The sequence below is a fragment of the Anas platyrhynchos genome, chromosome Z (genome assembly GCF_047663525.1).
Source record: "Anas platyrhynchos isolate ZD024472 breed Pekin duck chromosome Z, IASCAAS_PekinDuck_T2T, whole genome shotgun sequence".
NCBI lineage: Eukaryota > Metazoa > Chordata > Aves > Anseriformes > Anatidae > Anas > Anas platyrhynchos.
In genome coordinates, this window is record NC_092621.1 from 21,701,971 (window position 1) to 21,725,649 (window position 23,679).

Genomic DNA, 23,679 nt, shown 5'->3' on the forward strand with positions numbered 1-23,679 from the left:
TTTTTGTTGCAGTGACAGCTCATGTTGCCCCTTAATGTTTATGCAGCTGCTTGGTGAAATGATTCAGGGAATGGGTGTAGCTCAAAAATAACCCTCTCCCTACTCTTGCTCCTTTGTGACTTACTTTTTTCAGATGTATCTGTTCTCTGTTTGATCTGGCTCCTATTATAGCCATACACGGAAGTGTGGTGGCGTTGGTGTAGCAGGAATGAGCTGTTGAAAAAGCTGCTGCATAAACGTGCCTAAGCAGTATTGCTGTCACGTGTCCAATCACAGCATTAATTAATTTAAATAAGCATGATAAAGATTCAGTATGATGTTGTCTTGCCTTACATAATTTAAAGTGACTAATAAGCTACTGTTTTGATTAGAATAAGGGTTTATTGTTAAATTGAGTGTAGAGCTAATGCTAGGGGTTCAAAACATGCATAGATGAATCAGTCTTCCTTCTGCTATAGCGTTCTTGCTCATAGATTGAGATTCTGAAATGGAGTTATTAGCTAATATTTTAAGTTAAGTCTCAAAGAACTTGGAAGACAAAACATAGATGTGATTTGCAAAAGGTAAAACTTAAACAGGAAACAAGCTTTCATTCTGCAGATAGAAGTTGAAAACTGAACTCTTGAATTCCTTCATGGGATTACTGCTATTCATAGGATAACAGCAATATATCAGAGTAATTTGTGCTTTGTAGAACTCATTTGTGCAGTGATAAGTTTGAGTAGAATTTAGTTTTTATTTCAAATAGTTTTTTTAAATGCCGGTAGGCATAGGAATTGATAAATTTTTCATATAAGTACGATTTTAATGTAAAAGTATGACCAAATATTACTTGTTTCTTTTTCAACCAAAAGAAACTATGAAGTGTTCCATGCTGGACCATAATGTGTGCATCACTTATGGTATTACTAGGTAGTGCAGAGTTTAGCATATATTTCATTTTAAAGTGACTATTTTAAACCTTTTAAACTGACATTTATTATTATTTATAAGAATGTGAATTTATGTATTTATCTGTGTCTGTATGACACTGTCAGGATTCAGTCTTTTAAGATGTGGAGGGGTTTATTTTATGCCAGCACTGTGTTCCTAAGTGTTTGCCCAGGCAGTTGTTGTGATATTGGAAGTGTATTTATAGACTTTATTGATGCTTATTCAAAGCATGCAGTGTGATTCATGAACCACAGATAAGCCACGCGGAATTTCGTGTTATGTATTCTGCACATTGTTTGCTAATATGCTTTGATGTTAAGGTTCTTGGGGCACGCATAGTTGGCAGTTGTAGAAAGGTATTTCAGTCCGTTTCCCTTACTTTCCTATCATCCAAACTGTGCTATAGGTATCTTTGTGTTTCCTTTTCAGAGGCAATGTTCATTTAGTCCCTTCTCTGATAAGCCTGAAATTTGGTATCTTGTGTTCTTCAAGAGTGCCATTTTTTTAGTCACAGATACTTCATAACAGTTCCTTGTGCTTTCTGCATCATTAAGGGTAGGAAAAATATAACTGTTTTATGTATAAAAATGAAAACAAAAAAAAAGTACCTCAACATATAGGAATTAGACATGGAATTGTGATGACTTCCTCTGACTTAAGGGGAGGGGAAGAAAAAAAATAGAACGTATGTTGGGAGCACAATTTCCATGCCCTCTGATGATATTAACATATGGAGGGCACAGTGAAATAAAATGCTCCTTGAAGTGTGATGTCAGATTTTTTTTCTACTTAAATAGCCAATACCTCAAGACAAAAGTACTCTTAGCATCCCTGATGCTAAGTGTTAACATCAGGTTCCTTGTGTCATATCTGGAAAAGAGTTTATTTGTTCCCTCCTGCCAATCAACATCACTTGATCTAAGAGTAAATAAATCTCCTGCGTTTTCTTTGCAAACTTTGACATCAGCTTTCTGAAGAAAGCTCTCTTAGCAAGCAGGCAGCAATGAATATTGTAGAGATTTTTGTGGAGGTGTTCAGACTTCATGTTTAACACCTAAGGAAGCAGTAAAGGGCATGGTTATTACCTCTTATGCCCTTAAGTTGCTGGAATTATGTTTGATAACATCAGAAGGTAACTTCTAGTGCAGTGGTTGTTGTAAGGGTGGGAACAACGGCTTCATTAGGGTTATCTGATGAATGGCCTTTTCAGTGTGAAAGAGAAAACAGACACAGCCTGATAGATGAGGGCTGACAGGCAATGCCACACACCAAGAGTCTGCAGCCACTGACTGGTGGACAATTGAGGAACTCCAGGCACGGCTCTGTAGAGAGTCAACCTGGACTTAGTAAGGGATTAGAACTGGGAAAGAACAACATCATGAGGTTTTGGGTTATTTGGGATGAGGGTATGTGAAACTATGAAAGCTTATTAAGAAACGTTTAGGGGGAGAAGTGGGGAATAGGCAGGAAGGTGTATAGGAGGGGCCAGCCCTGTAAACCACAGCTGGTCAATACCCATGTCTGCACAAGTGCTGTGCTTGATCACTACAGTCTGTCCTATTTTCAGGTTAAATCCCTTCTTGGATATCTTTTGGTGTAATCTTACTCTCTTGCATGTGTGCGCTGCAAGGGATAGGTACCAGTTAATAGTGAAACTGTTGTGTTTGGTGCCAGCAACTGAAGTTGGAGGGTGCAGTTGTCCCTGGCCTGTGCTATGAGGATCTGGAGCAGGAGAGAGCTATTTGGTTGGGACTGTTGGTTGTAGACTAGGTGCCAGTAGATGGAGGGAAAGAAAGTCTCTGTCTAAAAGTTAAAAATCACATACAGGGATAGCAGAAATAAGGGTGATTGGTATTCAGAATTCTGTATTTTTTTTCGTAGGAAGTGCTAGAAAAGATGATTAACTAAAAAGTGCTTCCCAAGTATCTGATTCTTCATTAACATGATTTCTAGAACAAATGGCTTGAGTGATCTTTATGTAAAATTTAAACAGTTTAGTGAGCTTTAGTGAGCTCAACTTTTTATATAATATTTAATCTGATCATAAAATTGAAGTACAGTGTTTTTCCACTCTATTTGTGTTCTGCAAACTTTAAAATAGCTTAAGGGGGGAAAAAAAACACAAACTCTGTCAATCTGTACTACCTTATTTTTAATTCAGGTTTTATTTGACTTAAATTCTGCGGTGTCTGTTTTCTAAAAGATTTTGACATTGTGGTACCTGTATTTATTTATTTTTTCTTTTTTTGCAGATAGCAACTCAAATCTCTGTGCTAATAGCTAAAGTTGCCAGGGTGGACTGCCCGAGGCAATGGCCAGAACTGATACCCACTCTTCTAGAATCTGTGAAAGTCCAAGATGATCTTCGGCAACATAGAGCATTACTTACCTTTTATCATGTTACAAAGACCCTGGCATCCAAACGGCTTGCTGCAGATAGGAAGCTTTTCTATGATGTAAGTAATGTGGTGCAGTATTGTATAGTATAGGCAAACAGCTTGTCTTATATGATTGCTGCTTCCCTGTGTTTAGTGGGTGCTGAATTAATGGCAGGTATGTTGACTTCTATGTCTGCCTTTTGAAGCAGGAAAAACTCTTACTTTGGTGGTTATATGTACAATACGAAATATTTTAAAGTCAATTCCTCTGTGAAATGTTTTTGAGATTTTTATTAACTTTGTGTGTGACAAATATTTTTATAATGTGACTCATGTTTATGACTTGGATGGTTTTTTATAACAACTTGTGGTAAGAAGCAGAGGATGATCTGCAGCACAATCTGTGCAAATCAGCCTTTTGTTATCAGGGCGTAAAGCAGATGTTATATATAACGTGCAGTGTTTTTGGAAGATTGCTCTAGATTCAAAACTCAACAGTTTAAACAGTGCTGAATTTTAGATTTCCATACCTCAGTATCTTTTCCTTTATTATTAGTGGAAGTGTGTTCATGATGACAGGGCTTTTATTAGATCAACTTTTTCCATTTTCATTCCGTGAATGAAAATGTGAAGTCTTGTCTCATCCAGTTCGTAATCTCCATTGTAACAGTCCACTGATTAGAACACAGATTTGTCTTCAGCTGAATCTCCAGTCCAGTTTGGAGTTAGACAATGATGCAGTACAGATAACTGATCTTTTCCAGGAATGTTGCATTTCAAAATTTTAGTTCATTTCTTGATTTAAAAAAAAAAAGCTTATCACACAGGTATTGAAGAATGCTTCTGAAGGTTTATTTATCTATGTGGAAATAATTTGCCTCGTGAGGTCATCAAGGTGAAATGAAGTCAGCAGGAGCTTGAGGGACTGAAGGCTGATTCCTGTAATAGGACAGAACTGAGATTATATGTTTTTGTGAGGGGTTTGTGTGTCTTCCTCCCTCAGACATACAAGTATATAGATACAGATGAATATAATCCCTATATAGGAAATACTTATATTTAATTTTTGTAATCTGTTAGTCCATTATACATGACCTGAGTACTTGTACACTACAGGTTTTGTTAGATTCAGTTCTTTATTTGAAAGTAATGAAGAAAGAGCAAGCACTCTCCTAAAAGAAGCAGCTGTGAATGTTGCTGATGTGTATGGAGATAGGAAAAAAACAAACAAACAACTGAACTTCAAAGCTCCATCTACATAAATAGTCAAAATTCAGTACAGAGGCAGAACAGAATTAATAGGTCATAAGGTGTAGTGTTGTTAAAGTTGTCTTGTCCAAAGGTACCTGTGCTGTTTTTTCAGCCATTTCACAAGATTCAAAAAGAGCTCAGATACCTTCAATCATATTTCACTTGTTTCCAACAAGCTCATTTAGTTTGTGCGACCTTCTTTCTTGTGGAATACCATTTTTCCAGCACAGCACTTTCTTTATATATTCTGTCGTTGTTGGAGAAAGAGAACTTCAGGTGTGAAGAAAAGGCATATAACTTTTTTTTTTTTTGAATTTATGGGGAGGGCATTTCATATCCAAAATACAATTGAAATTTCCTAACCTTTAAGCACATTTTAAGTCTTCACATTTAAACATTTGTTATTTTTTTTTAGCTTTTGGATAAGTTCAATACCTAGAGTTCTTCTATCATCTGATTTGAAATTAAAAAATACTAGTGTGTTCAGTTTCACTGTGAAGAGAAATAAACAGCTCTGAACTCTATATGTGCAGAGTTTTTTTTAATGTTATGTGGAAAAAGGAGATCTTTTGAGCATCTGGCACTATGGTATTCATATTTTATGATTTTAACAGCAGCAAAACTGGTCAACTTTGCAGTTTACTTCTTCTGTCTCCTGGTAAAGGGAATTCACATTAAGCGGCAGGTGGTCTCTCTTGGACAGGTTATTCTTTCTCATAATAAATAAGAGCCATGCTAAATATTTTTACAGCTTTTGAGTGTCTGCACTTCATAACTTTTGTATCTGTTGAAACAAGAGGACAAGGTTTCTTATCCTAATTCTTTGTATTACTTTTGTGTATTGATCATCTGGACAAGGTATATAGCTATATTGGAAAAGATATCGTGAATAGCTGCAAATCAGTGAAAACATCAATTACATTATTTTTTCCAGTTTCTTATGTTTTTTGGGCCTTCTCCAAACTGGCCTTGAACACCTCCAGGGATGGGGCATCCAGAGCTTCTCTGGGCAACCTGTGCTACTGCCTCACCTCCCCCTGAGTGAGAAGAATTTTCTCCTAACATCTATAGTCGAAATCTCTCCTCTTTAAGTTTAAAAACGTTCCTTCTTGTCCTATCATTATTTGCCTGAGGAAAAAGTCACTCTCCATCCTTTTCATAAGCTCCCTTTAAGTAATGAAAAGCTGCAATGAGGTCTCCCTTGGAGCCTTCTCCAGGCTGAACAGCCCTACCTCTCTCAACCTGTCTTCATAGGAGGTGCTCCAGGCCTCTGATCATCGTTGTGGCCCTCCTCTGGACTCACTTTAACAGCTCCACATCCTTGTGCTGGGGACCTCAGACCCAGATGTAGGACTCCAAGTGGGGCCTCACAAAAACAGAGCAGAGGAGCACAATCCCCTCCCTGCACCTGCTGGCCACTCCTCTGTTGATGCAGCCCAGGATGCGGTTGGCCGTCTGTGCTGCAAATGCACGTTGCCAGCTCATGTTGAGCCTTTTGTCCACCAGAACCCCCAGGTCCTTCTCTGCAGGGCTGCTCTCAGTATGTGTCTGTACTTCTGTCTGGAATTGCCCCAGCCCAGGGACAATGTTGCTGTCACCAGTGCACCTTGCACTTGGACTTGTTGAACCTCATCAGGATCACATGGTCCCACTTCTCCAGCCTGTCCAGGTTCCTTTGGATGGTATCTCTTCCTTCTGTTGTATCAATTTCACCACTCAGCTTGCTGAGAGTGCACTCGATCCCACTGTCATTATGATGTTGATAAAGATAGTAAACAGCACTGGTCCCAAAACAGACCCTTGAGGGTCACCACTCATCACCAGCTTCCACCTGGACATAGAGCTATTGACCGCCACTCTCTGGCTGTGCCCATCAAGCTGATTCCTTATCCACTGAATGGTCCACCTTTCAAATCCATCTCTCTCCAAGTTGTAGATCAGGATTTCATGTGGGACCATGTCAAAGACCTTACAGAAGTCCAGGTAGATATTGGTCGATCTTCCCGTGTCAACTAATGCAGTCACATTGTTATAGAAGGCCACCAGATCTGCTTTTCACTTACCGTGGGAGGCACATTGCTCCCGCAACCCCTGCCCAGTGTTTCAGGGACTCCAGAGATATGGGAAGCCTGACTGGCAGTGAAGGCTGAGGTAAAGAAGTTTCTGGGTACCTCAGCCTTCTCCATGTGTATTGTCATCAGTCCTCCTCTCTCGTTTATCAGAGGGGCCATGCTGTCCCTGGCCTTTCTTTTCTGGCCAATGTCTGTATAGAATCCCTTCTTGTTATTCTTTGCATCCCTTGCCAAGCTCAGTTCCATCCATGCCTTGGCTTTCTTGATCCCATCCCAGCACACCCAGACAGCATCCCTATGCTCTCCCCAGGCTACGTGTCCCTGTTTCCACTGCCTGTGCATTTCCTTCTTGTGCCTCAGTCTGACCAGCAGGTCCTTGCTCAGCCACCCTGGTTTCCTGCTGTCCCTTCTTGCTTTCTTATGCATTTACAATGATCTTGCATATTTATTCTTCAGCTTACATCTCTTACTACTACCACAATCACACTTTGTCTGCTTTATGGACTAAAGGAATTTAAATTAGCCTAGTCCCATGATGAGGTCTTTAGGTAATGCAAATTACCTAAAGTAAAAGTAAAGTAATGCAAATTACAATTGCCATTTGAATGACTTCAGATGTTAAAAGTATGTGGTGGGTCTTCCTTTTGGATGGTATACATTTGTGGTTCTCTTTCTTCCCCTTATTGTTAATGAAGCAATTGCTATTTTGAAAACCATCAAGCATTCTATATTTTAAATGATTTGAGGTGAATCCAGGGTTTGCAGATATCATGGTTATAAGTTTCAGCGTAAGCATTGTTCAGTACTATTTTGCTTACATATATGCATGTAACTACTACGTGTTTTCGCAGTGTAATTTGATTCAGATGTTACCTATGGTGTAAGACAAATAGTTTAAATCTTGTGAGAAAGAAGGCAATGAGAACAGCTGGAATTTTTTGAAGCTTCCTACTCTGTTGTAGACCTGTGGCTAGAGTTAGTGAAGATCAGGTAAGAAAGGAGGCCTAGATAGATAGTTGTAAAGCGATAGTTGTAGTACAAGTAGTCAGGGATGCAGATGAGTCTGTCACAGCATACTCAAATTAAGACACGAAATGTTTCTGGAAAACAGCATTAGGTCAGTACAACTTGGTACACCAAAGGAATGAGCAAAACACTGTTGCTTAGAAGAAGATGGATTATACTTCTTATACAAGAAGATGGATTAAGTAATAGTCTCAACTGCCATTTAAAATTTATGAATATATTGTAATACATTCAGGAAATAAAATATGCTGTTGATCTTTTGCAGCTTGCATCTGGTATTTATAGCTTTGCGTGTTCCTTGTGGAATCATCATACAGATACGTTCCTACAACAAGCTTGTAGAGGGGATGAAGCTGCTGCTACAAATTCCTTGGAAAGAACCTTGTTGTCATTGAAAGGTAATAATACAGAATAATTATTTAATAATGAGTATTTAATAATAATATAATAATAATTTAATAATGAAATAAGTTTCTTCAAACCTGATGATTAACAGTTAAAGAGTAAACAGGTAAAGAGTCCTAACATTATTTGATAAATTTGTGCCTGTTGGGAAAGCCAGTAGCCTTGGCTTCTTTTTACCTGTGCCTTTAGCAAAGCAGAAAAAAAATGGTGCACTTGGAAGGTGAAGAAAGTACCTTTATTCCTCAGCATGCACCATTCTGATATGTGTGTGGTAAGGAGTCTTAAGTTTTGGAGGTGGGAAAGTGAAAGGCATGATAAGACACATTTTTGTGTGTGTTGTAGTGTAGACTTGCATATGTCTTATTTTAGGTGCTTAACTGAAGAACCTGAGCTGCTAATTTTAAGTTCATCTCATGGTCAGTTAAGAGGTAGCTTTATCAGTCAGTTTAGATTTTAGGTTGATGCTCAGGTATTTAATGGTGGAATGATCACATATCCTTACTGTACTTTGCTGCATTGAGGAATTAAAATATTTCTGTGTGGTGCCTGCAATGTGGTTGATATCAGTCCTGAATTATTTCAGAAGTTGTGGCATATGGCTTCTTGGGGTTACTGGCAGTAACAAACCTGAGAAAATTAAAAAGAGGGCATATGCATCCTAGCTTGGCCCTTTACATTCACAGACAACCCTCTCCCCTTACCTCCACCCCCACAGAGTGCATATTTGCAACGTTTGCAGAATTCTTTACAATTCAGTAATTCTTGGTGTTCTTTTCATTGGTTTTCACGTAATGTACAGAACTCTAAATTATTTCAGGAATCACATTAGGTATGATAGAGGTATCCAAAGGCCCAAAATTTATGTATTTTTTTAAATTTGGAAATTGGAAGAAATGCACAGCAACTAATCACGTTCTGAAATCTGAACATGAGAAATATCTACACAACTAACTTCTTTTTTCCTAGTGCTTCGTAAACTAACAGTCCATGGGTTTGTAGAACCTCATCGAAGTGCAGAGGTGATGGTAAGTAATATACATCTGTTTCTAATTGTAAAATCTCTTGTCACTATTTCAGGTGTTACAGCAATGTTTAAAGATGGCTGAAAGACACATTTTTGTTTTCGTAAAGGAAATTAAAGTAATACTCTATCAAAGTTGCCCTCCTGTAAGTTAAGGATCATCAGACCCTAGATAGATCCTAGATACTATGACATCAATGGCAAGATGTCTTTGGGGAAAGAAAAAAAAACAAAAAACTTAGTGTCCCATCCAGTTTGTGTCATGTGATAATAGCATCTCTCTCTCTGCCGGTAGATTTCATGTGTATTCTTTCCCCCCATCATTTGAAAGGATGTTTTTAATTTAATGGTGAATGTAATGGTGTATGTATCCATGATAGATTTTCTTTGATTATGAGATGAAAGCCTGTGGTATGCAGCCCATCTAGGGCAAAAAAAAAAATAAGAAAATGGAATCCAAACCTCTCCTTCACCTCAAAACACTTCAATTTGCTGAAAAAGTTGGGTACCTAATAGCTACATCCTGAACTGTGAAGTAGAGAACAGTTATACCTGCCATATTACATCCTGAGTTCAAGAGGAAAGATTGTAAAGCAGGAGTCTGTATTTACAGACTCCTCTTTCTATTAGAGGTATTGTGCTATTTGTGTGGTGCTAACAAAGATCATCTGCTAGCTAGCTAATTACTTGTTTCATGATGAAATTGCTTGTCCATTAAAATTAATTACTTAATTGAAAGTGATCCTGGGATGTCTGAGCTGTTAACATGTATGTTTGGCTCAACTCTTTTTTCATAATACAGTGCAAAATGAGCTTAATCTATAGACACATATACTGTTATTACATTTTTCAGGGTTTTCTACATGCAGTGTTTGAACGGCTAAAACAGTTTCTGGAGTGTAGTAAGTATCTTAATCTTTCCTTGTGTTGTTTAAATATTAGAAATTGGATGAAAAAGTAATACAGTTCTATCAAAATATTTTTTTTTTAAATGCAGAGTTATTTTAAATGGTGCTGAAACTGCACAGGAAAGGCTTAAATAACTTTTTTTTGCTTTTGTATTGAAAGACTAAAACCCCACCAAAATCATACCCAGTGTTACAATGCCTATTTTGGGGAGAAGAAAATCTTAACCCATGGAGTGACAAAGTATGCATATTCAAATATGTAGATATTACAGAAGTACACATCTTGAATATTCTTTTTGTTTTTCATATTTCCTTGAGTCTACTATATATTTTGGTAACTGTCAAAATGGGAAATAATTACCACATTCAGCTATATGTACTTTATGGAGAATAGTACTCTTAGGCATACAACCACAGGTTAACACAGTCAACAGAAGTATAAGCATAATTGGCAAGTGTTACTGCTTTTGCAGGGAAGTTACCTAAAGCAGGTAAAAAAAAAAAAAAAAGCTCACTGGTATTGCATCTGAACTGACTGCTTTCCTGCTCACTTGCAGTAGGCCTGCAAAGCCATTCATTCATTTAATTCACCCATATTGCAAACCATTCTTTAATTTGAAGCTTGTCAGGCCACTCTCTCAGGATTCAACAATATTTTTTTTCCAATGTTTGATGTCTGAACTGAATAGAAATACTTTTTTGATACAAATGAAAGTAGTTGGCTCCAGAACTTGTACTTAGGTGAGAAGCACTGATCTGGACTCTGAACCTTGTTTATATGAAAACTTACAGAAACTTCCATTCTGTGCAATGCCAAAACTTTTTTTTTTTGTCTTCTAAAATACAATCTTCTATAATACAAGCTTCTCTGCATGCAACTGTTTGCCCTGTCTGCTGTGCTGTAATCACACACTTTCTGCCCCTTCTTTCATTTTTGGCTATATAATCTCCTGGCATAAACTGAATGACTTGTAAGGCAATCCCGTCTTGATGTTTTATGGTTGTCATAGGATTTAGATGTCCTAAGATAAGAAATGAGCTGAGGCTTACTATTTCCACTTTGGTTTCTATAAAATCACAGAATGGTTAGGGTTGGAAGGGACCTTAAAGATCATCGAATTCCACCCTCCTATCATGGGCAGGGACACCTCTCACCAGACCAGGTTGCCCAAAGCCCCGTCCAGCCTGGCACTGAGCACTTCCAAGGATGGGGCATCCACAGCTTGTCTGGGCAACCTTTCTCAGTGCCTCACCACCCTCTGAATAAAGAATTTATTCCTAATATCAAATCTAAACCTACCACCTTAGAGCCATTCCTTGTTGTCCTATCACTCCAGTCACTCCCTGACAGAGAGTCCCTCCCCAACTCTCCCGTAGGCCCCCTCCAGTTACTGGAAGTCTGCTATAAGGTCTCCCTGGAGCCTTCTCTTCAAGCTGAACAACCCTAACTCTCTCAGCCTGTCCTCACAGGAGGGGTGCTCCAGTTCATCCTCATGGTCCTCCTCTGGGCTTGCTTCAAGAGCTCCATGTCTTTGTGCTAGGGGCTCCAGAGTGCTTATGGGGGGGGTCTCATGAGAGCAGAGCAGAGGGCCAGAATCACCTCTCTTACCCTGCTGTCCCTGCTTCTTTTGACGCAGCCCAGGATATGGTTGGCTTTCTGGGCTGCAAGTGCAGATTGCCAGCTTATGTCAAGCTTCTTGTCCACCAAACCCCCCCAGGTCCTTCTCAGGGCTGTTCTCAATCCGTTGTCCACCCAGCCTGTATTTGTACTTAGGATTGCCCTGGCCCAAATGTAGGACCTTGCACTTGACCATGTTGAATTCCATGAGGTTTGTACAGGCCCACCTCTCAGGCCTGCCCAGGTACCTCTGAATGGTATCCCTTCCCTCCAGCATGTGGACCACAACCCTCATCTTGGTGTCATCTGCAAACTTGGTGAGGGTGCACTCAATCCCACTGTCCACGTCACTGGCAAAGATGTTAGTGCCAGTCCCAATACTGACCCCTGAGCAACACCATTCATTACTAATCTCTACCTGGACAGTGAGACATTGACCGCAACTCTTTGAGTGCAACCATCTAAGACTTATCCACCAAGTGGTCCATCTGTCAAATCCATGTCTCTCCAATTTAGAGACAAGAATATTGTGCGGGACAGCGCCTAATGCTTTGCACAAGACCAGGTAGATGATGTCAGTTGCTGTTCCCCTATCTACCACAGCTATAACTCCATCATAGAAGACCAGATTTCTCAGGGATGATATGCCCTTAGTGAAGTCATGGTGGCTGTCACCAGTCACCTCCTTATTTTTCATGTGCCTTAGCGCGGTTTGCAGGAGGATGTGCTTCTTGATGTTGCCTGGCACAGAGGTGAGACTGACTGGCCTGTAGTCCTTATCAGTAAGCTGTTTTTCAAAAGCACACACCACTAACTATAATGAAACTAGAATTTACTTCTGTTACATCATCTTCTTTGCTTTTATGCTGTCAGTATGGCTGTCTTTTGTTTTTTCTATTTTCTTATAAAAGCTTTCTTTGTTTTCTAAATTCAGATTGTTCTTTTTTAAATCCAGACTGTTTTCCAGTGTCCATAGTCTTTTTTTTTTTATGATGGGTTTTCTAATAAGGTACATACGTACATATGTAATAAGGATATACCATAGTATTCTTATAAGGACATTTTAAGCTTTTCAGTCTGCCCTTGCTAGCATTTTGCTAATCTATGCTAGCATTTTGCTTGCATTATTTTGACTGTCTTTTATGATTGAGTGGTGTGTAATGATGTCCCAACTGTTTTACTCAGATCAGTTATAGTGACTTTCACTGCAGCTGAGAGAAATGGTTAAAGATTTTTTTTTTTTTTTGCAATATTCATTACCTTCAATTTATGACTTTGAATTTATTCTGCCATAGAACATTTTTTTCTGGCTGCTATAACCCCTGAACTGCAGATAAAACAAGTTGTTCACCAGTATTAACTTTTTAAGATGTAGCTATCCAGAAAGAAAAGGGGAGTCTGAAAAAATGATAGTTGTTAAATATCTGATTTACCAGGTAGAAGTATAAGAGCAGAAAACGTATGCAGAGATCGTCTAGAAAAGACTATAATTCTGTTCACTAAAGTGGTAAGTATATTCTCCATACAGTTACTGAATAGATTTGAGCAGTGCAGTCCCCAGTCCCCAATATGTATGTTCCTTAAAACCAGTAGGTTTCAGATTTTTTCAAGAAGAAGAAGGTACTGCAGCTTGGAACTTCTTTGCTATATAATAGCCTTTATTTTATTTTATTTTATTTTATTTTTCAGAAATGTATTTGTATGTTCATGCTGACATAAATCACAGGAGCAAAGAATCCATTTCCTTAGTGCAAATAGAATGGCATTCTATAAGTAAATTATTAACTAGCATTTTGTTTAAAAAATAAAAATAAAAAATAACGGTCTTTATTAGAAATAATGAGGTTTTTCATCCAGTTAAGTACTTCTATAAGTACTTAAATTGCTATTTCTAAGGCGCTGTTAGTTCTATTGAATCTCTGGCTACTTCTGGTTTACCGAAAGAAAATTAACAAAAATAACCCTTCTCTTTCTCAGTTTTACAGTCTATGACTTCTGTATAATATAGTACATTTTGAGTTTTTAGCTAATTCTGTGCAACCATTAATTGTGTTACCAGAAGGTGATTTTAGCATTGACATTTGCTCTGCCTTTAATAGGTATAAAACCTAATGACTTCCCATTGTTTGCAAATTATGTTTTGGGACAATGGTTCTAATTTAAATGTTCAGCATAATTATAATAGGTGGGAGGCACACATAGCTGTTAGCAAAATTGAACTGAAGGTACTCGACTCAACATGCTTAGTCTTTATCATAGTACATCTTCTTTTGAACTAATAAGTCTTCTTTTAACTAATAAGCAGAGCATGGGGGCACATCTTTTTTCATCTTTTTTTTTTTCCTCAGAAACCTGGAGAGAAAGTACACGTTATTCATAGATAATCTACCACCTATAGAAATTAAGATGTAAGAATTTAGCTTTAGGCATTTTTGCAAGTAGTAGAGATTAGGAAGTGTAAGCACATTCTAGACCACGAGTTAGAAGAACTAAGGTCAAGAAGTAAGTGCATGTTCTGCAGTGTTGGGTGTATGGGGGGAAAAAAGAATTAAAACTTCTTACCCTTGCACTTCTTATCTTTATGTCCCATCTGTTTAATTATGAGAATGTCAGTAGTATCTGGTATGCCTAATAAACAGGTAGTAAGTATCTGTAGTGACCAATTTAAATATTTTTCCTTATGTTCTGTGTACATTGGAATTGTTTTTTGTGATTCGGTATAGGATGTCTGGAAATTGGCAATAATTTCCTGTATGTTTATGGTCCAGTAAAAATACAGTGTTGCCTCTCCTTAGTAGTTACCCATTTGGAAGCTGGAATTTTTTTAAACAACATAAACCTTAAATGCTGCTCTAGAAGTACCTGTGGATATCAATGTGCTAAAATGTTGACAGCTTTAATTGTAGTGGATGTGTTTTACATACTGTGTTGCTATCAAGTTGGTCAAGTTGAAAACAGGTATGGTTCCTTAAACTTTTAACAAAGGATAATTTTGAATGTGAATCAAGAATTAAGTGGAGAAACTAGTGCTTCATTAAGCGTTGATACCGATCTTTTCCTAATTTCCTCCTTTCAATTTAATTTTCTATAATTCTGTATAAATATAAAGCTTTTCTGTATTTTTTTATGAAAGTATTTAATGTAAGACTTGCACAAAAATTAATTTGATTCTTTTGCTCTTCTCCTTGCTTAATTTCTAGCTTTTGGACTTCCTGGATCAACATCCTTTTTCATTTACATCTTTAATTCAGAGATCATTGGAATTTGCTGTAAGCTATGTTTTCACAGAGGCTGGTGAAGGAGTTGTATTTGAGCGCTTCATTGTACAGTGTATGAATCTCATCAAGATGATTGTAAAAAATTATGCTTATAAGCCATCAAAATATATTGAAGGTACTGCTGCTATTTACTAAATATATTTTTATATTTTGTGAAAAAAAATTTGCGAGTTGTAAGTGAACTCCTTTGAGTCATACTTTTGAAGCACTTAATGCATCAATACTTGGTAATATGCTTCTGTCTCTATACAGGTAATTCTTGTGTTGATGGTTAAAGTGTTGATATGTATGGACATAGATTTGCCAAACATATACAGTGTTTGTTTTGGCTGTATAGCATGAAGTATTTGTTTTTATTGCTGCTTTCTATAACCAGTCTTAATTCCTTAAAACAAAAACAAACAAAAAATGTCATCCTAGTTGTTTTTAACATTATATTTGGATAAACTTTTTGAATAGATATAAACGAAACCTTCTTTGAATTCTGTGTTTTTAATTACATTCTTCAGTAATGTGATGTGTGTGTGTGTATATATAAAGCAGTAAAGCAGTGTTTTTCACTTTAGTAGCTGTAAAACTTGATAAATATTTTGTGAAGCTGTACTGACTGAAAGGTTGTCTAATTGTAGTGTTTGGGAACTCCCATAAAATTAAATTACAGAATCACAGGATGGTTTGGGTAGGAAAGGACCTTAAAGATCACCAAGTTCCAACTCCACTGCCATGGGCAGGGACACCTCCCACCGGACCAGGCTGCCCAAAGCCCCATCCAGCCTGGCTTTGAACACTTCCAGGGATGGGGCATCCACAGCTTCTCCGCACAACCTGTGCCAGTGCCTCACCACACTTATACTGAAGGATTTCCTCACTATTTAATTGTAATCTGGAATTTTATGTGTTTCATTTCAGATAGCAGTCCTGAAACTCTTGAAGCACATAAAATAAAGACGGCATTTTTCACATATCCAACACTAATGGAGATATGTAGGAGATTAGTCACTCACTATTTTCTGCTGACAGAGGAAGAATTAACAATGTGGGAAGAGGACCCAGAAGGCTTCAGTAAGAAACTTGTATAGTTGGCCACAGTTTATTTAGATATGGGTGTAATATATGTACCTCCTACAATATTGGTTGTTTACTTTTTGCAGTCTTGCTAAATTACCTCCAGAGGGAGTGTTTTCTGTAATGTGAGAGCTTTCTCAGTTGTCCGTGACACTCACATTTAAATACTAAACTTTGTTTGAACCATAGCTGAAATAATGCTTTCTCCTTTTCTTTGTGAAATAATAGCTGTAGAAGAGACAGGAGGAGATTCTTGGAAGTACAGTCTCAGAGTAAGTATTTCACTTTGAAATAAAACATTCTACATTTCCGCGTGCACTTCTTGATAGTCTTATAACCAGGAGAGATGATAGGTGGTAAAAAGATAAGTTCATGTTTCTCAAAAAAATCATTAGTTAAAGAAATTTCATTCAAATTAATGTAAATGAACTCCATTTGTTTATCAATGGTTAAACTTTCTGAAATGTACTGGAAACTATGCGCTTCATATTCTAGAAGGGAGGAGAAGGAGTTTGCTTCAGCATTTTGTATTGTGTAGGATCTGGTGGTTATTGAAGAGAAATTGTCTCTTTTTTAAACTGATAACTGATGTTATCACTAATGACTTTATTACTATACATGATGAATGAAGTTTCAGATACATCTGTACCTTTCAGATCAGATCAAAAATGTTCTTTTGGAGTGAATCTCCCAATTATCCATGCTGTGCTTTGCTTTGCAAGATCTCAAAGCATATTTGCTGGGTTACTTTCAGATTAAAATAACATTGCATATCTAGTGCAAGTATAGCATTCAGTCCAAATGACTGAACTAATGCAAAGGGAAACTGAGTGTGGTCGTTAGCTTCTCAGTTTTTGTATTACTTCACAGATGCAGTCCTGTACCACAGAGCTCACTAATATTATTTCATATTATATACTGTATAAAATGAAATGATATTTCATATAAAACTAATTTATCTACAGAAGATTACATTTTAAATTGTGGCTTTCAGTGTAAGGTATTCAGTACTTAAAAAATTCAGCATAAAACACATTTTAATTGCCATTTTCTTGACTCTGAAACTTTTTTTTTTAATTTTTCAGCCATGTACAGAAGTTCTTTTTATTGATATTTTCCATGAGTACAATCAGACTCTGACCCCTGTGCTTTTAGAAATGGTTCACAGTCTGCAAGGTAAGCTGTTTGAAACATAAACTGTAAAATGTAGTGTTCTTTGTTTTTTATAAACTGTTTTATCAACTTTTGTCAAATACTAAACAATTTAACCTTGTGATAGCTAATGCTACATAGCACATTCATTCTGTATTCTGTATTTGAAAGAATTTGTTAATACATTAAAATCTTTAAACTTGCTATAAAAAAAAAATACAATGTGTATATAGGAAGAGGAAATTCTAAGGATTCCTTCCTTTTCAATGTGACTTTTAGATGACTGACAAAAATTGAAGCATTTCTGCTTCTGTGAGGTTTCAGGCTTTCTTGAGAATGGTGAAGTTTAATGAAGTCTGTGAATTGTTTTTTACCGGGAACTTTCTGTTCAAATGTTGCAAGACAGTTTATGTTGATTTTGCCATGTCTGTGCAAGAATCGGGGGGGGGGGAAAGCATTTAAATAGAAAGCTCAAGGTATGCTGTTGTTCTGGAGGGTCTAGAGGACTTTCCAGCTCTGTACAATCTACTTTTAAAATCTTAATCTTTTTCTGTATGAAACAGAAGCCTTTGCAGGCTGAGAAGTTACTTTTTTTTTTTTTTTGGCTCCCAAACTTAAGTTAAGCATCCATAGAAGATAAGTAATAACTGGTCCTTTTTCTCTTGTATTTTGGCTTAGGTTTTGTTTCTCCAGGTTGCATCTTATATAATGTTTCGTATTTGACATATGTATTTGATATATTCTACTATAATGTTTTGTATTTGAACATACCAGAATGACTCAGTACATCCTATTAAACAGAAACAAGGCTCAGAAAATGAATGTTTATTTCTGACTTCACATCCAGAACCTCTTCGTATACACAAGTTTCTGGATGGTTTGCTGTGGTTTGATACTGGGAATTGCAGATCTCTTATAGAAGTGTTATTTTGTTTTCCGAGAATTATGGAATATACTATTTTTATGTTATCAGATACTCATACTTTTTTTTTCCCTGAAGACTTTTAGTACCCATTTCTGGGTATTTTCAGTTTGAGACTTACAGTTAAAGTACAAGATGATATAAAGAATTCATTAATTTTCAAGACTTGGGAAAATTGTTACTTAGGCATTCTAAGCACACATGCATAAACATATAAAGTATATCAGAACTACGTCTGGGTAGTAACTGTTTGCGGTGTCTACCACATGGTAGACACGGTCTTCAATCTGCTCATTAAAATACAATTTCTGACTTGCATATTGCCATGAAAGGTAATTCTGATCTGAGGAAGCAAGTCAATAATAGGTTGTGAAAGCATATTCACTGAAAAAGGTATAAAATGTGAAACACTGACTTGTAAGTAAAAATAACAATGTAGTCCTAATTTAGAGTATAGTTAGTTGAAGCATAAGCTCTTTAAGAAAGCATCTTGCTTGCAGTCTTTATTTTAGTTATGCTTTTTTCTTTAACTTTTTGTCTTGTAGGAACTACCAACATGGAAGATACCAGTGCTATACTGATTAAAGATGCTGGTAAATTAAATTTTACTTTACCTTTGAAGGAACAGAGCTGCTATTGTGTATGTGCTTGACTTCTTAAACGTTATATGAAGCATATGCAAGATGTATTTTTTAAAACGTTAAAGTAGGATCTGAGTCCTATTTTTCCTTGAGCTTGATGTCAGTCTTCTCTTTTAGAGAGACTCGTGTAAATATATGATATTTTTTCAGCTTTTTAACAAGCAATTAGACAATGTCCTTTACCTTTCTATTTTTCCTGTCTGCAAGTAAATGAACTGCAATGCTGTCATGACTATATTCTATCTATTTTATAAATAGGGATATTTTTTGGCAAAAGAACTGTCTGAGGCCTCTAATGAAACAACTCTTGATATTAAAATGAGATCTTCATTGTTCTTACTGCTTTTAACCATTTTCAGGAGTGTTTAAGTTCTATTTAAGTTATATACATTGCTTTTGTTTGTTGCACTTACACTAGCAAAAGTGTTTTTAGTCTTAAATTAGTCTGAGTATTTAGAATTAAAAATAAAACATTAAACAAAACAATAAGCATGACTTTATTTTTTTCCCCCAGTGTATAATGCAGTTGGACTGGCTGCTTATGAGCTATTTGATAGTGTGGATTTTGATCAGTGGTTTAAAAACCAACTACTAGCAGAACTACAGGTTTCTCATAACAGGTAAACACCTTGGTTTGGTATGTATTTCTTATTTAAACATGAATTATCGTTATAAGTCTGGTAAGATAGAAGATCTGATTGCAAAACTACAAAATGCTTGTTATTTAAAACACATCCACTAAATGAACAGAGACATGAAATATGAATATATAAACACTCACACATGTGACAATGTTCATGAAACTGATATTTTGTTAATGTTTGTTAGTGTGGTGGCTATTTTCCGCTCTCTGTAAAGATATTATCACTCTGTCCTCTTGAAGCTCTTTGACTTCACTAAACTTTCTCAGCACAGCCATATTTTCTTATTTAAAGAAAATTTCTTAGGCCTCCAGACTTCCCGGAACCCCTTAGGCAGCAAAGTCCTCCTGAAACCTGTGGAAGTGATTTCTGTGAAGCTGTAGTTTAGCCAATGTGGTGATTTGTTCTTCTGTACTAGTACAAGCCCTCTGTATCACTTCTCAGTTAATTTGGCCAGCAATAAAATACGGAAGTAGGGGCAAATTTGAATTACGTTTACAAAGTGTGAATGATTACACTCTGGTTCTATGAGAAAAGTATTACATAGTTTGTCTGCCAAGGGTTTTTCATCCCACCAAAGTCCTCTTCACTTGGATGGCCTTCATCTGAGTACCTGTCTTTAGTGTCTAAGGTATTGTCTTAAGTCTTTAGTGTTTAAGGTATTTTGAAAGATATTTTTTGGTACCTCAGAATAGAGATGGACGACTCCAACTAGGAAGAGAATTTTCCTCCCATTTCCTCAGAATGTCACCCCTCCCTTGGGGGAAGAATGCTAAATGCTTTTCTACTGCTATCCTCATTAGGTGAATTCCAAATCACTCTTTGACTCAGAATATGTCTTACTGTGCTTTTCAAAGTCATTGGTAGTGACCCTAATGTCCTTTGAAAAAATTAGCTATTTTTTCTTCTGTATTTGAAATTCAGATAACAGTTGAGTCTGGTGAAATGAAATATGAACTAATTTGTATGCTAATGCCCTTAAGAGCTGCTATAAGTTGTAAATGACTTTACATAAAGAGCTGCTAGTTGACTTTTTTATTTGTAAATGGCAGTTATAAACATTTTCTCTACAAATACAGTTAAATTTCATGTACAATGGAAGATCCTGCTAAACTTAAATACTTGCCATTACAGTATACTTCTCTTCTAATTATTTACTTTAACTGTGTCCGCTGATGCTTTTTTTATTTTCCTCATTAGTCTTTTTTTAATATCACAAATTTATCCTGCTATCTGCCAGCGGCCAAGTACTGTAATGGTTATGCTAAATGTCAGAAAAATGGGAAAAAATGAGAGATCCTGTATATATGATCGTTCCTTTGCTGTAATGCTGCCCCAGCACCAGTCTCTAAATAAAGCTGATGTCATATTGGCAGCATATTCTGGTTTTGGCATATTTATGGTGGTATATTTATGCAATCTACACATATATCATAAGCAAAAATTGACAAAACTCTTCCACAGGTGATACAGTTGTATTTATAGTAGGAAAAACCATTTGGTTGGCATTTGTGATATCCTGGGATGAAATTCCTGTGGGGGCAGGAGCTTACAGTAGTTATTGCTGTGTTATGCGCAAAATAAACAGTGTTTGTGACAACTTCAAGATTCATTTAGGAAAAGTGGTGTTTTTTTGTGTGTTTGTTTTCAGACATGAATTTGTTTCCCAAGCCTTCTGGTGAAGAATTTTGATTTGATAAAATCTACATTAAAGTTACGGAAAGTTGGTCTTGACAAAATAATTTTTTTTAAGTTGTTTTGCAGAATATTGTTTTTGTATTGATTGTTAGATTTATTTTTATCAAAGTATTTTAGAACAGCAAACATAATGAATGAATATAATATTTTTTTCCCATCTTTTTTTTTTTAAAGGTATAAACCAATACGTCGACGAGTAATCTGGCTGATTGGACAGTGGATTTCAGTTAAATTCAAATCAGACTTGAGGCCTATGTTGTATGAGGCAATTCGTAACTTGCTTCAAGACCAAGACCTAGTGGTAAATATAAGAAATGTTTTGGATTACATATGCTCTATAAACATAAGTGAAACATGCATACTGTACCTTATATAAACTTTGGAAACTCCATAACATCACACTTCAAAGTCTGTTGTGTCGTGCAGAAAATAATCTGTTTGGAAGTTTGGGGGGAGTCTGTGGAAATGCTGGAAAACAAGTTTGCAGGCATGAAACCAATTTAAGATGTCCACTAGGTGATAAATCTGGGAAAATGAATGGCAAGAACGTCTGTTTTTGTAACAAAGTTGTGAGGCATCTTGAGATAGATTGTTTATTAACTCAGGAACACTTTGTGTAGATAAACTATATCACAGAATATCCTTGTTTTATGTTGTATACAATATTATTTAAGCATCAACATAGCTATTGTCTGCTGGCAGACTATGATAAATGTCATTGGTTGCTAAGCTGCTGTTTGAGCACAGCTCTGGTTTCAAGCAACAATTTCAGTTTACCAGCAGGTGAAGTTAAGTTGAGAAGCTGTATTAGTGTTTTTTTTGTTTTGAAGAGACCTAGCATCTACCCAACAAACAAAGCAAAAGAAAAAAAAAGAAGAAAACTGCCAAAACCTAGATAGTTTGTTAGTTAAATATTACTAGCTGGCAATCTAACAGTTATTTCTGTGACAGCTTCTCCAGACAGCATTAGCAAAAGCAGGATGAATTTCCCTGCCAATGCTATGACTTCTTAGTTAGTGCTTTCCCGATATCTACCAGGGAAGAACATGCTACCTTTTGAGATTGATTTATTTGCTTTTTGGGTGACAGCAAGAAATGAGATAATATCAAATTAAACTCCTTTGCCGTTGCAACATTTTCTATCACAGGCTTGTGATGGAAAGATCTTGCTTAATTCTTTTTTGACTTCTGTGAAGGTTTTGCTTGAGTAGTTTTTCCAGGTAGTATCTCCAGGTAATGCCAAACAAACCGCAAACGATACTAAAAGCAAACAACGTGGCTTGACTAACATGTATCAGAAGTAGTGTGGCCAGCAGGACTAGGGAAGTGATAGCTTCCCTGAACTTGGCCTCCGGTGAGGCTGCACCTCAAATAAATTCTGTGTTCAGTTTTGGGCACTTGACTACAAAAAGGACATAAAGGTGCTGGAGTGTGCCCAAAGAAAAGCAACAAAACTGGTGAAGGGTCTAGAGATTAAGTCTTATGGGGAGCAGCTCAGAGAGATGGGATTATTTAGCCTGGAGAAAAGGAGGATCTGGAGACCTTATTGCTCTCTTCAACTACCTCAAAGGAGGTTGTAGCAAGGTGGGGGGTCAGTGTCTTCTCCCCGGCAGCAAGCGATAGGACAAGAGGAAATGGCCTCAAGTTGTTCCAGAAGAAGTTTAGCTTGGATATTTGGAAAAATTTCTCCACTGAAAGGGTTGTGAGGCATTGGAAAAGGCTGCCCCATGGAAGTAGTTGCTTCACAATCCATGGAGGTATTCAAAAGACAGATAAAAGTGGTGCTTAGAGATATGGTCAGTAGACTTGGCAGTACTAGGTTAATGGTTGGATGTGATGATCTTGGAGGTCGTTTCCAACCTAAAGGATTCTATGTTTCTATGATTCTGCAACCAAATTTCTTAGAGGGTGACAGAACACAAAGAACAATTCAATTACTAAAATAACTGGTTTGATGTTTTTAGATACTATGTTGATAATCAGGATAATGTTTAATGGACATAAGTGTTATGTGTATTTTGTCTTTCAGGTTCGTATTGAAACTGCTACAACACTGAAGTTAAATATCCTTTTACTAACATAGAAACTTGATTAATTCTAAATTAGATGTTACTGGAAAATAAGCAGCTTTAAACTTACTACTAAAATTTTCACATTATAATTGATATGTATTCATAAAATAATAGCTTACTGTAGTCTTGTGCAATGTGCATTATTTTCCTTAATGGCTTTTTACCTGTTGATGACTTTGAATTCAGAACTGACCAGTTCTTACCGGTAAGAGCATCTATATGGATGTATTCTCATGAGCTGGCATATCCATAGAGAAAAAGCAGGAAAAAACATGTCCTATTTCATTTTAAACGAAGTTATTTAGTAATCAGTGTGTCTGCGTCTGCATTTATTTTTAGTTTTCATAGGGCAAAATGTGAAGATTCATGTTGCTGCCCTTAAGGTTGCTGATGTGCAGTATTCAGACAGACAATTCAAAACCTGGCTATTACAATTTCTTCTTGTGGTGTTTAGTACTTTATATATCACGTGTTACCAGATGCTAAGATTTTTCATGCTCAGACAGTATGTATGCGGTTGTTAGTGAGTAGTTTCCTTCTTGCCCGTTTCAAACAGTACTTCGCAACATTCTGTTGCACATCAGTACTAAACATAGAC

At 36.7% G+C, this 23,679-nt stretch overlaps 1 protein-coding gene across 5 annotated transcripts in view; it reads left to right on the forward strand.

Moving 5' to 3' along the window:
• IPO11 (importin 11) overlaps window positions 1-23,679 on the forward strand; it is a 93,554-nt gene that overhangs the window by 18,987 nt on the left and 50,888 nt on the right. For all 5 annotated transcript variants that reach the window (XM_038170402.2, XM_038170404.2, XM_027446244.3 and 2 more), the window contains exons 7-20: window positions 3,186-3,389; window positions 7,926-8,058; window positions 9,032-9,090; window positions 9,940-9,988; window positions 13,049-13,119; window positions 14,813-15,005; window positions 15,800-15,952; window positions 16,184-16,227; window positions 17,041-17,131; window positions 18,575-18,622; window positions 19,185-19,290; window positions 21,184-21,310; window positions 23,039-23,072; window positions 23,246-23,286. In XM_038170402.2, coding sequence (XP_038026330.1) covers window positions 3,186-3,389; window positions 7,926-8,058; window positions 9,032-9,090; window positions 9,940-9,988; window positions 13,049-13,119; window positions 14,813-15,005; window positions 15,800-15,952; window positions 16,184-16,227; window positions 17,041-17,131; window positions 18,575-18,622; window positions 19,185-19,290; window positions 21,184-21,310; window positions 23,039-23,072; window positions 23,246-23,286 — 1,353 coding nt within the window. The remainder of the gene's footprint in view (window positions 1-3,185; window positions 3,390-7,925; window positions 8,059-9,031; window positions 9,091-9,939; window positions 9,989-13,048; window positions 13,120-14,812; window positions 15,006-15,799; window positions 15,953-16,183; window positions 16,228-17,040; window positions 17,132-18,574; window positions 18,623-19,184; window positions 19,291-21,183; window positions 21,311-23,038; window positions 23,073-23,245; window positions 23,287-23,679) is intronic.